Here is a 14,030-nt window from a genome sequence, read left to right as displayed (position 1 = left end):
AGCCGGTAAATGAAGGCGGATGCTTTGAGATATAGGGTGTAAAGTACAACAAATAAAGCATGGGCTTCTGCTGAATGTGCTGCTTGTCAACCCCTGCCTCTCCCTCTGCCAGTTCCAACCCTCAATGAAAGGCCAACTCTATTTAGCAAACGTTCAGTCGTGAAACCTGGAGACGAGGGGTAAAGTCAACATCTTTCTATTTTCTAAGTTGTAAATCCGCAGTATGTATCAGACACAGATAGCACTGGCATTCTTAGACAGTATGTGATACTTGTGGAGAAATTGCAAATAGACCTAAGCTTCCTTGTGCCTGGGAAGCAGTCAGAATTAAGAAGCAAGTACAGCTGGCACTTTGTATTGCTGATGTCTGGATGCCTCCACTGGGTTTGAGGCCTCCATCCGAGATAATTTGCGATGGTTCAGAGTGGGACAAGATACTGGCCACAAATTGAAGCCTAAACTCGTCAACAAGAGGAGGAAGCAGCAAAGGGATGATAGGAATATACATTGGAATTTCTATATGTGTTCAGTAAAATGGTGATTGAAAACAGGGAAACCTCCCTGAAACCAAACTGTTTCGAAACCGTCTAGTTAAATGCAAATAGAATTCCATGTAAGGGAAGTATAGCATAATCGAAAGAGTCGAAGCCCATATCACACCTTTTATATCTAAATTGTAAATAACAACTCTCTCTGTTTCAGAGTGTAACCAGAAATTACGACCATTCTATGAAGAAAGGCTACGTAAAGATATCGATGCAGATTTGGAACATTTAAGAGTAGGTATTGTTCCAAAAAGTGAACAATCGAATATTCTGCATTAATCTTATAACCTGAATTTAATGTCCTTTTTAATAATGTGTGTCTGAACCCTATTTGTCCTTTTCAAAGTGCAGCATCTTTCTGTCAAACTGCCTAACATAGGTGAATTGCACAGGTCACTCCACTGATCATGCTAGCCAGGTTTAGTCAGAATTTACATCTACAAGTATAATTGGTTAAGTAAGACATTTAATAAAATATTGGTTGAGTGTTAAAACGATGAATGGTTAAAGGCTATGAAAGAAGAGTTGATAAAGGCAGGGGCTGATATAATTGTCAAAAGGGGTTTTGGCTAAAGTGCTTCTAGAGGAACCGGTAAACCTAATAATCTTAGAGGCTAAGCATTTTAGATAAGTGAAGGAGTTAATTTGTGAAAAACAGCAAGATACAGAGCAAGAAAAGTTTAAAGTATTGGAAACATAAGATACACTCTTCTGCATTACTCTTTTCTTCTTTTGGGCCTCCTTATCTCGAGAGACAATGGATACGCGCCTGGAGGTGGTCAGTGGTTTGTGAAGCAGCGCCTGCATTACTCTATAAATGTATAAGTGGTTAGGGAGGCGGCAATAAGGATTTGTATGTGACACACACAATTGGAACAGTTTAAACAGGAGCTGAATGGCTTAAAGACAGAGGTCAAAACATCTGGAACACCAAAAGACTGGAATGCCTGCACAAGTACTCTGAATTCCAACAGCCCTTAATTAATAACAATGGAACTGAATTTAACAAGGAAACATTGAATAGGGTTTTGATGCTAGAGTTGTCTGATAATGAAGGAGCCAATAATGGTAATCTATAAAATACATACTGCACTTTTGAATCGTCTATTACAATGACATCTTTATTCACACATAATTCACTGTCCACATTCCTCACTATTGAAGATAAGGAATGGAAATGAAGTAAGGAGTTTTAGGTAAGGAAAGAGGTGAAGAAAGATATGTTCTGGCAGTAGGTGATTCAATACTAAGGTATTTGGATAATGTTAACAGAGCACAATGAAAGAAAGCTGTTTATTGTTTTCGTGGGCAAGAGTAAAGAGTCTAGAAAATAGTACAGAGAAGTTGATGTAAGGGAAGGGATGGAACTCTAGTAGTGTTATATGGTGTTACTATTGATATTATGAATGGACAATAGAATCATAAAAAGGAGTGCAAAGTACGGTGGATGCATTTAAAGCTGCAAAGATGATAGGGCCTAGGTTGCATCCAGTGTTGTCTGAGGAAAGGAGAGAAGGAACAGGAAGTAGATTTCAATGTGTTTATCAAAATGGTGCACACATGGGGAATTGACTTTATAGTTTACTGGATTGTTTTGTTGAACTGGATGTAAACTATCAAGAGCTACAAGAGTATGATCGTCATAACTTTGGTTCATTTGGACTAAAGAACTTGGGTAAAGGAATGGTAGCTGAGAAAGCAGTAAACTAAGATGAAGAATAGCATAGACAACAGAATGAAAGAAATAATATTGATTAGAGATACTGATAAGATAGAAATAGATAATAAGTCTAAGTCTAAGGGTGGCTCAGTGGTTATCACCGCAGCCTCACAGCTCCAGCGACCCGGGTTCAATTCTGGGTACGGCCTGTGTGGAATTTGCAAGTTCTCCCTGTGTCTGCGTGGGTTTCCTCCGGGTGCTCCGGTTTCCTCCCACAGCCAAAAGACTTGCAGGTTGATAGGTAAATTGGCCATTATAAATTGCCCCTAGTATAGGTAGGTGGTAGGGGAATATCGGGACAGGTGAGGATGTGGTAGGAATATGAGATTAGTGTAGGATTAGTATAAATGGGTGGTTGATGGTCGGCACAGACTCGGTGGGCCGAAGGGCCTGTTTCAGTGCTGTATCTCTAAATCTAAAAAATCTAAAACTAAAACTGTTCATGCTAATGAACATTAAGAATACACAATTGATATTAGAAGGCCATGCAGCCAGAGAAAATGTTGCTATTGGTATCACTGAGTCATGGCTGAGTGCAGGAGGTGTGGGTAAAAGGGTATGAAATATTGCACAAAGCTACACTTCATGAACTAATGGTAAGAGAGTGCTTAAAAACTATTGAAAGGTTGGATATAACAGCAGAAAAGGACATCACAAAGCTATATTAATAGAGCTTATTAATGATATAAAAGCAGCAAAGTAATCATTGGCAACTCCCACAGAGCTCCTTCCCACCGTCTCAGTATAAAAGGCTAAATAATATGCTTGAGCAATTTAAAAAGGATGCAGGAAATTGTAATGTAGCGATCGTGAGAGATTTCAGTATCTAAAGCTGGTGCTGCATCAGATGCTTGCGAGGACGGTTTGCCTCTGTGCCACTCCACAGCACCATCTCAAAGTTCAGCACTGCAGCGTGCTGGCAAGAAGGTGCAGCCAAGTTTCAGGCCACAGTTGACCAATACTGTCACTGCACATGCGCAAACTTTTTGCTGCATGGGAGCCACCGGTTGCTGGGTAGCATATGGCATAGTTTGACATCTGTCCCTGTGATGATCCAGACCCTAGGAAGGCAAGTTACCATGGTCATCCCTAGATTGGTTTGCCAGCAGAAATGATTGATGGCATTGTGGACAAACAGGCAGCACAGTTTATTAAGGTGTGTGATGCATTTAGAAGGTTACAGAATAAAACAAAATTAATATTGCATTCTCTACTTCAAGAAGAACGGGGAGTTCTCCAGGTGTCGTCACCAACATTCCTCCCTCAACCACCATCAAAAGTAATTTAATTGGTTCCTCATCTCATTTTAATACACCACATTCCTCGAGTGCCCCATTTTACTGCAGCTCATTAAGTTTACTCTTACCTGCCAGTCCCACAATCCTCACGACCGAGGACAAGAACAATATCGTAGAAACATCATCATATCCAAGTACTGCACCAAGTCACAAACAATCCTGCCTGAGACATATGCCACCAATCTTTTCATTGTAACTGGGTCAAATTCTTAGAATTCCCTATTTAACACTATTGTAGGACCAGCACCACAAGGATTGATTATTTCAAGAAGGAGGCCGCCAATCGCCTTCTCGGGGCAACTCGTGGTAAGCAATAAATGCAGCCTTGCCAACATCTCCCACATCCCAAGACCAGTTTTTTTTTTTCTTAATGCTGTTTGTAGCAACTTCCTGTGTGAATTGGCTGTCATGTTTGCTGACATAACAGTGACTACACCTCAAAATAATTTGTTGTATGTGAAGTACTTTGGGATGTCCGAAGAATATAATCGGGTTCCACATAAATACCAGTTTTAATTACATTGAACTATGATGCACTCACAAATACAATGTGAGACAATTGCTTTTAGCGCGACTATCAAGAATTGTTATCAGACATGGCAAACTTGTTACGCTTTTTAGAAAAGAGAAAGAAATAAATAAATCTTTACATTGCTATTACATCTTTTCATACGACATAGAATTATTCCAATAATATCCCAAGGTGCTTCATATTGTAAATTACTTTTCAAGGGCAATGCTGTTGCCGTGTAGAAGAACTTATTGTGACTCTGTCCTCAAAGATGAACTACTCAGAGCCAACGATCTGGATTCAGATTCTTACAAGTAGCTGTATAACTGATTCCATGGCCTTTCTCACAGCAGAATTCATGTACCTGTTGTCCCTGTTTTAACCACTTCAGGAATTATCTCAGAAGAAACCAACTGCTCCGAGACAACTGGTGAAAAGGATGCAGTCTTTGCAAGTGGATTGTGAAGGTCTAATGCCAGAAACCCCTGCAAAAGGTAATTCTTGCAATTTGCACAATAGCAAATTTGTTTTATTAAAGTGTGAACAAAATACAAGGTTAATTGTTGCTATGTATATATTAATTTGCTTTTGGGGAATTTTAATGCTGAATCAAAGATTAATTGTTTATGGTGGTGCCTTGTTGCTTAGCACCAGAAAGAGCAAACCATTCAATTCTGGCATATAGTCACGTTGACCCCCTTCTCTTTTTCTGATTTCCTCCTTTTCTCCCCAGTTTCCCTCCTTTATTCCTCTCCTGAAGGTGTTGACTCCTTGCCAGAATACAGTTCCACCTGTGCCTTGGACTCTCTGGTACCTTGTGTGAGTCAATATATTCAGTGTGTGCAGAGGCTAAAAAAGAAAGATTTGCATTTATATAGCACCTTTCACAACCTCAGGATGCCCCAGAGTGCTTTACAGTCGATGAAGTACTTTTGAATTGTAGTCACTGTTGTAATGTAGGAAACCCAGGTGAGACGTTTAAACTGAGCCCTGTCTGCTCTCTCAGGTGGACATAAGATCCCATGGCACTATTTTGAAGAGGAGCAGGGGAGTTATCCTCCGTGTTCTGACCAATATATGGCCTCAGTAAACATCACTTAAAAACATATTATCTGTTCATTGTCACATTGCTGTTTATGGAAGCTTGCTGTGTGCAAATTGACTGCAGCGTTTCCTGCATTACAACAGTGACTGCACTTCAAAAGGCCTTTCTTTCAAAATAAATTTTAGGAATACAACAGAAGTGATAAAGACAAGGAGTGTGAGAAGTTAAAATGTGTGTCCATAGGCCATAAGGGCAGGATGGGGTCTGTTGTCCAATTAAAAGTTTTATATACCAATGCACATAGCCTACAAAATAAAGTAAGTGAATTAGAAGCTCAAATTCAGCTTTAAAAGGGTGACGTAGTGAGACCTGATAATGAACTGGGCATGACTGGGAGATAAATAGTTCAGATTATAAGGTCTTTAGGCAGGACTGGAAAATTGGAAATGGTGGAGTAGCAATATTGACCAGGAAAACCATTACAGCATTAGAAAGATGGGATATCAATAAGGGTGAGAAGGCAGTATAAATGTTGTGAGTAGAATTAAGGAATATAAAAAAATGCAAGACTTTGGTGGGTGTTGTTTATAGACCTCCAGATAGCAGTGATAAAGGAACAGGATATATAATCATGGTGATCAGAGAAGCTTGCTGGAAAAGATGTGTGGTGACAATAGGAAATTTTAATTTTCACATTGACTGGGAGATGTACAACAGCTCGGGTCCCATAGGCAGCAAGTTTCTTGTGTATATTTGAGACTTTTTTTGGAACAATATGTTCTTGAATTAACAACTTAACAGACTATGTTAGGTTTAATGATGAATGATGAACATGAATTAGTCAATAACTGAAAGGTAAGGGAACACCAACTCACAGTGACCATAATATGACAGAACTCAATATTGGATTTGAGAGGGCAAACTACGAACTAAGGTTTTAAATTTAGATTATGTTGACTTTGGAGGGTTGAGGCAGGAATTGACCACAGTAGACTCAGCAGAACCATTAACGGATAAAACTACAGGTGAACAGTGGGAGATGTTCAACAAGTATTTGGTACAATACAAGACCTGTACATACACCTAAAGCACAAGAGCTCTATGTGTGTAATTACACAATCTTGGTCAACAAGGGAAGTGAGAGTAAAAGCAAAATACTGCGGATGCTGGAAATCTGAAACAAAAACAAGAAATGCTGGATTCACTCAGCAGGTCTGGCAGCATCTGTGGAAAGAGAAGCAGAGTTAACGTTTCGGGTCAGTGACCCTTCTTCGGAACTGACAAATATTAGAAAAGTCACAGATTATAAACAAGTGAGGTGGGGGTTGGGCAAGAGATAACAAAGGAGAAGGTGCAGATTGGACCAGGCCACATAGCTGATCAAAAGGTCACGGAGCAAAGGCAAACAATATGTTAATGGTGTGTTTAAAGACAAAGCATTAGTACAGATTAGGTGTGAATATACTGAATATTGAACATCAGCAAGTGCAAACCTGAAGAAAAACAACCTGAAAAAAACAGTGGGTAAGCAAACTGAACAAAGGGAAGTGAGAGGTTGTGATCTAATTGAGGTGTTTAAGATAATCAAAGGAGGTGACTGCATCGATGTTGAAAAACTATTTCCTCTCGAGGGGGAGTCCAGAACAAGAGCACATAGCCTTAACAATAAAGCTAGGCCATTTAGGGTTGATGTCAGAAAGAACTTCTTCATACAAAGGATAGTGGAAATCTGGAACTCTCTTTCCTCTCCTCCAAATAGCTGTCCATTGAAAATTTCAAAACAGTGATTGATAGATTTTTGTTAGTCAAGGGTAATTGAGGGTTACGAAACCAAGGTTAGTCGTTGGAGTTAAGACGCTAAGATACAGATCAGCCATCATCTCATTGAATAGCGGAACAAGCTTGAGGGGCTGAATGGCCTGCTCCTGTTCCCATGTGGGCTGAGTAGAAATTCTGTTGGTTCCAGGATTGGTATTTTTAACGAGTAAGTTTCCATCTAATTTTCCGCCTTCTTTAAATCTCCCACCTCTCATCTGTTCTGATCATGATCCATTGCTCCCCATATAGATGGTGAATCAGGAGAGTGAGATGGTAGAAATGATTAGTGTGAGACCCAGGGTGAGAATTCCACGTGAAGTATCTTGATCCTTATTGTATCTATGTAGTAGTTTTAAAGCCTAAAGCACAGGAACAAAGCTGAAGGAGAGACACACTCAAGTGTAAAATTATCTCTCTTTATAACACTAAGTTCTTAGAGCATTAAATAAAAGTTATTAAGCAATTAACATTAAATGAAAGTTATTAAGCAATGACGTGGAAGACATTTTGATTTTTAAAAGGCATATGTTCTTGGTCAAAGAAAACATGCAAATGTAGTAACGAAATATTTTTAAACTTTACAGATGATCCGAATTCCTTGCATAGCTCACAAGGAGTTCCTCATAATGGCAACACTCTAGAGACAGCGTTTTCAAGCTGTAAGTTAAGTGAACCTGCCGAGAATGAGACCGACAGCAATGTTTGGTGTGATGATGACATACAGGTAAAAAGAAAACTAGATGATGAATTGAGTTACCATATGACTGGCAGCCGCCTGGACGCTGCAATTTCTCCGAGTAAGATCGAGCAGATCAAGAAGGAAAGAAGCAAAAGAGTTTCCAATGAACCTGTCTTCACAAACCGGTTCCCCTCTGCAGCGCTTAATCATCCTCTCACAGGCATGTCCCGTGCAGAGCAGTCTGTAGATCTGTATGGCAGCCAGGATTCAAACTCTCATCAGGAGCCGCACGGAATAAGAAATGCCTCAGTCAGTTATCTGAGCCGCTCAAAACCCATCAAGGAAGAAACCGGCTGGCAAGCTGCATGTAAAATAAACTCTACAGGAAACTCTGTTGGACAAGTTCTCTACAGAACTCCGGTCCCTATTCCTGTTACAGAAACTGGTAACCCACAAACTGGACAACCCAGCAGCTGGACTCCATATCAGCAGACAGGTAATGTGCTGTTTATTACTTTCTGCGAATCACCCTTTGAAGTCAGGTTTATTCGATTTTTAAACTGCTATCCTGCCTGTTAAAAGCTGCTCGCTGGTCACAGCACTGTACCAACCTGTTCTGAAGGGAGCACCTACTGTAATGTGACTGCTCATATTTGTGGGCCCTGTACAGAAACTTTATATCGGTACTATTGCACTTACAGAAGTCTCCTCTTCACAACTTTAAATGTCATACCACAGACAGTACAATCCAGTGAAAGCTCTCAAATTTATTCAGAACAAACTTATCAAGTAAAAAAACATGCACAGGAACCATTTGCCTTACATTGACATTAGTAAAAAGGAGGTTGAGATTAAAGTCCTGGGGAACACACACTGGAAGGACGAAGCTTAAAATTGCAATGAGGCCACAATAACACTTGTGACTCCTCATATAATGGATTTAACAGTCTGATTGAAGCCCCTCAACTCTAAATTTTGTTCACCTTACTATTATTTATGCTTTGAAAAATGTTTGGGAAGACTCAGATTTTTTGGGTATTGTAATAATCTGTTCCCTGAAGGAAAACGATTGCTGCCTACAAAAACAAAAGTAACATAAATAAAAAGAGCATGGTGGGTGTGCAAAGCAGGTTGATTAGCATCCAAAAGAAAAAGGTTGTTTCAAAAAAAAGACTTGCATTTATATAGCACCTTTCATGACCTCAGGGCACCACAAAGCACTTTACAGCCAATGAAGTAGGTTAGAAGAGTGGTCACTGTTGTAATGTAGGAAATTTGTGCTCCAGTACCTCCCCACAATCAGCAATGTGATAAAAAAAAACAGATAATCTGTATTTTTAGTAAGATTTCAGCTCGGATTCTTCGTCAGAACCCGATATAGTTTCAATACTGCTTCTTGTATTAGGATCCATTTCCGTTGAGGATGCTTCATCTGTTCCAAGTCCCAACTCCAGGATGTGAACACGTACTGTAAGCCTGACACAAGGGCACTATCGAGGGAGTACTGCATTGTCTGAGGTATCATCCTACAGATAAGACTTAAAACTCAGATGGATATTAGAAATGTCATGACAGCATTTGAAGAAAAGGAGTTCCCACAGAATTCTGGCCAACATTCCTCCTTCAACCAGTATCACCAAAATCATTAACTAGCCCTTTATCTCATTTGTGGGATCTTGCAGTGTGCAAAGTAGCTACTCCATTTGCCTACATAACACCAGACATTGCACTTCAAAGTAATTGTATATAAACTGTTTTTGGGCATTCCTGAGAGGTGTGATATATAAGGATTATACAAATACAAGTCTGTACAGACATAAAAATTATGGATGTACATTCCTTCTCTTTCTTTTTATGTAAATTTGTGACTGTTTAACTCCTACTAAAAGGTTTGCACTGTCGCCCATGATTCCTACACTTCTCCGGTTTCTGCTCTTCCTCCTTCACTGCCAGCAGAACTCTCATTCACAACTTTGTCATTCTAGGCTCAACTAATCCAACACCAGCTCCCTGAGTTGTACCCTACATAAAGTACAGCTTATCAAGAAATTCTGCGACAAGGGTTCTACCGCACACTAAGTTCAATGTACCAACCACCTCTTTCCTTGCCAATTTCTGTTTGACTCCCCAATCCCATTCCACCAAATCCAAAAACCCTTTGTCTTCATCTAAAGTCCCTCCATGGCCTCATCTAACTCTGCAGCCTCCTCCAGCTCTAATTACCAACACTTCCCTCCGCTCTCCACTCCATCATCACTCATCATCTTGACCCCATAATTTGGAATATTCTCCCTGAACATGTTTTATTCAAAATTTACTGCTATGGCATACTTTCAGTCACTCCCCGACTTCTTCTCACACTAGGACTAAGTGTCAAGATTCACCTCGCGACGTGCTTTGGGTATTTTATTACATGATGTAAGTGGTGGTACTGGCACCATCTTTAAAAAGTTGTTCATTTGAAAGTACCTGCATTTCTATAAAACTCTACCCAAATGATTGCTCTCCCATGATTTTTATAGCTAAAGAGTTGGAGAGAATCTGTTGGGCCTGGCATAGAGACCACCTTGCCAGGATTTCTTGTGTTCTTGGTAGCAGAGGTAGAGAGTTAATATTGTTCAGACAGTAAAAAAGAATTATCTTAATTTCTGAATGGATCTTCTAGGTCCATGTAAACATTAAAGGACCCGGCGGGTTCTTCCTGCTCTCTGAACTTTGACAAGAGTGCTGGTAATTCCGTCCAATCAGTTGGAGAGATATAGAACATCTCTCACTTTGTCATACTTTATATTGTAGTCTGGTAAGCCTGGTAGAGCAGGAATAGACAAAATGATACATTGTCTGCATAAAGGGATCACATCCATCCAATATCCAATATCAACAAACGTCAGATCTTTTGCCAGCTTTTCACTAATCTAGAGAATAAAACTAAGGGTTGAAAGTCATTGAAGGTAATTTTAACTTTCAGCGATGTGTAAATGGGCAATATTGGATCATGTTGTGCACCTTGCCAATGATCCTTCCCATTGACCTCAAAGGGAGAAATGTCAGACGGGATGTATAATGGGCAGCCAATCCAATATTGCCTACTTCACACCAACATGAAAAGTTTAAAATTTACCGTCCTTGTGTCGGTTTCCTCTCTTACATATAAAAGAAACCATTGGTGCACTCTGATGTAGTTAGTGAAAAAACTTTTATCCTTTTCAAATAACTTTATCACAGAATCATGACGATGTGAGTAGACCCTGCTGTTCCCCATTGCATGAAAAAATAGAAAGCATACCTAGAAGTCTACTTGACGCACATCTGAACCTCAGTCCTTAGCATTTTCTTTTTCTCACTCTATCCCCAGCACACACACATTGTCCTCACGACTGGCAGGGATCTTGAAGGATAATTTTGTATTATGTCCATTTCCTGGAGCCATGGTTTACCGAAATTTACAAACTTCTTGCAGACACATTGGGGACCCATTTTAAAGGATTCTTGAGGGGGGCATTTTATGCTCTCCCCCGCATTAGGTTTGGAGGCTTGGAGAGCATATAATCGGGCGTGGGTGTGGGTACCCCCCACCTTCCTGCCTCCATTCTAATTAAGTCTGGGGCAGGAAGGCTGTTCACAGGCCTTCCCGCCCGCCCCACTGCCAGTTGAGGCCCATAAGTTCCCTATTAATGCCCAATTAAGGGCCTCATCCCAACACCGCCAGAATTAGCTCAGCGGTGGGTGGGCCTGTCGCCGCACAGGAAGCATGACGAGCAAATCCATGCGGGTCGTTTATTGGCTCTGGGTTGGAGGGGTGGTCCATCGTTAAAAGGCACTTAGTGCCTGAACGAGGGGCGCAGCATCAGGAAGGGGGGGTGCCCACTGAGAGTCACCTCCTTCCCTCGCAACCCCCACCCCGCAAAACCCCCCATGCCCTGATTTAACTTGTGGCCTGATTCCAGGGCCTCGGGTAGATGCTCTACTGACAGCAACCAGCACCTCTGCAGTGGCACCGCTCAATTAAAGAGCTGCCGGCCTCTGATTGGCCAGCAGCTCTCAGCAGGTGGGACTCATGCGCCGGGGTCCTTGATTCTGGGGAAGGCCCACCTCAGTCCACTTAAGTGCTTATTTGGCACTTGATCCAGCAGGCCTTCCCCAGAGGAGGCGAGGCAGGATGTTCGCCAGCACTTTTGCTGGTGATCGAGACCCCCGTCACCAAGACAAAATCCTGTCCTTGCTGTATGATTGATGGGAAATGATTTTCTAAGAACTTTAAATTGATAATGAATATTCTTCATGTTGTCCCAATTCTCATTGTGCATGGGTTTCATGGTCAGCGGGGAAGTGATGATGGTCACCACTGATCTCGAAGAAAGCTGTCCAGAAAGATCTAGCAATCTCCGTAGTGTGGATTTCCCCTCTCCTGACGTCAGTTTGAATCTGGCGCCAAGTCAAGATGATCTCCAGGCATTCAGCAGCAGTAATGAAAACAAGCTGGGTAAACAGACAATCACATTGAAGTATTCTCACAGACAGCAAACCAGGGCGTAAAGACCATTCAAACCCTTCACCTTTCATTTTAAATTTTACAGATCGTGAAATTAATGGTTGGGACATAGAAATGGGATTAAGCTAGAAGCTAAAATATTATAATTTATTTTTTAAATTAAAAGTATGCGGAAATTTAGCATAATGGAGAAATTTGACATTCAACAGATATAAAATTTCTCTTTCAGGGCCATTGAGGCTGTTTAGTAGTAACTATGAATTTAGTACACCATTAAAAACCCAATTACATCTCATTCAACAAGGTGTAACTTTTTCTAGGGTTTTTACACTGAAACTAAGGACTGAATTTTATCTTGGCGGTGAGGGTCCTGGCAACAGGCCATAAAGCTGTGAGCAACCCAGCCTTAGCCATTTAGAGTCATAGAGTTATACAGCACAGAAACAGTCCCTTCGGCCCATTGTGTCCATACCGGCCATCATGCACCTAACTATTCTAATCCCATTTTCCAGCTCTTGGCCCATAGCCTTGTATGCTATGGCGTTTCAAGTGCTCATCTAAACACTTCTTAAATGTTGTGAGGGTTCCTGCATCTACCACCTCTTCAGGCAGTGCGTTCCAGATTCCAACCACCCTCTGGGTGAAAAAGGTTTTCCTCAAATCCCCTCTAAACCTCCTGCCCCTTACCTTAAATCTATACCCCTTGGTTATTGACCCCTCCGCTAAAGGAAAATGTTTCTTCCTATCAAACCTATCAATGCCCCTCATAATTTTGTATACCTCAATCATGTCCCCCCTCAGCCTTATCTGCTGTAAGGAAAACAACCCTAGCCTTTTCAGTCTCTCTTCATAGCTGAAATGCTCCAGCCCAGGCAATATCCTGGTGAATCTCCTCTGCACTCTCTCCAGTGCAATCACATCCTTCCTATAGTGTGGTGCCCAGAACTGTACACAGTACTCCAGCTGTGGCCTAACTAGTGTTTTATACAGCTCCATCATAACCTCCCTGCTCTTATATTTTATGCCTCGACTGATAAAGGCAAGTATCCCATATGCCTTCCTAACCACCTAATCTACCTGTGCTGCTGCCTTCAGTGATCTGTGGACCAGTACACCAAGATCCCTCTGACCTTCTGTACTTTCTAGGGTCCTACCATCCCTTGCCTTGTTAGTCCTCCCAAAATGCATCACCTCACACTTCTCATGATTAAATTCCATTTGCCACTGCTCCACCCATCTTACCAGAACATCTATATCGTCCTGTAATCTAAGGCTTTCCTCCTCACTATTTAAGACACTACCAATTTTCATGTCATCTGCAAACTTTCTGATCATACCTCCTATATTCATGTCTAAATCATTAATGTACACTACAAACAGCAAGGGTCCCAGCATCAATCCCTGCGGTACACCACGGGTCACAGGCTTCCCCTCGCAAAAACCATCCTCGACCTTCACCCTTTGCCTCCTGCCACTAAGCCAATTTTGGATCCACTTTGCCAAATTGCCCTGAATCCCATGGGTTCTTCTTACCTTCTTAACCAATCTCCCATACGGGACCTTATCAAAAGCCTTACTGAAGTCCATATAGACTACATTAACTGCTTTACCCTCATCTACACATCTAGTCACCGAACCCCCGGCAGAATGCAATGCCGTCGGGGCTACTGTCCCCTGTAAGAGACAAGATGCTGGCCTAAGAGCTGCTGGCCAATTAGAGAGCTGGCAGCTCAGCAGTGCCACCGTGAGTGGCAGCCACTGTTGGGGCTGCAACCAGCCCAGAGCAGCATCATGGACACCATCCTGGGACCAAGGTAAATGGGGTCAGGGTTGCCAGGGCCAGTCAGGTAGAAGGGGGTGGGGGGTGTGGTGGTTGGAGAGGGAGGAAGGGGGGTTGCTGCAGAGGCAACCATCGCTGCCGG

At 41.6% G+C, this 14,030-nt stretch overlaps 1 protein-coding gene across 1 annotated transcript in view; it reads left to right on the top strand.

Annotated features, from left to right (window-relative positions):
- ripk1l (receptor (TNFRSF)-interacting serine-threonine kinase 1, like) overlaps positions 1 to 14,030 on the top strand; it is an 81,848-nt gene that overhangs the window by 35,885 nt on the left and 31,933 nt on the right. Inside the window, exons 7-9 of the mRNA XM_068054673.1 lie at positions 703 to 779; positions 4,466 to 4,568; positions 7,522 to 8,112. Coding sequence (XP_067910774.1) covers positions 703 to 779; positions 4,466 to 4,568; positions 7,522 to 8,112 — 771 coding nt within the window. The remainder of the gene's footprint in view (positions 1 to 702; positions 780 to 4,465; positions 4,569 to 7,521; positions 8,113 to 14,030) is intronic.

The sequence above is a fragment of the Heterodontus francisci genome, chromosome 2, assembly GCF_036365525.1.
Source record: "Heterodontus francisci isolate sHetFra1 chromosome 2, sHetFra1.hap1, whole genome shotgun sequence".
Taxonomy (NCBI): Eukaryota; Metazoa; Chordata; class Chondrichthyes; order Heterodontiformes; family Heterodontidae; genus Heterodontus; species Heterodontus francisci.
This window is presented reverse-complemented; position numbering and strand designations above follow the sequence as displayed.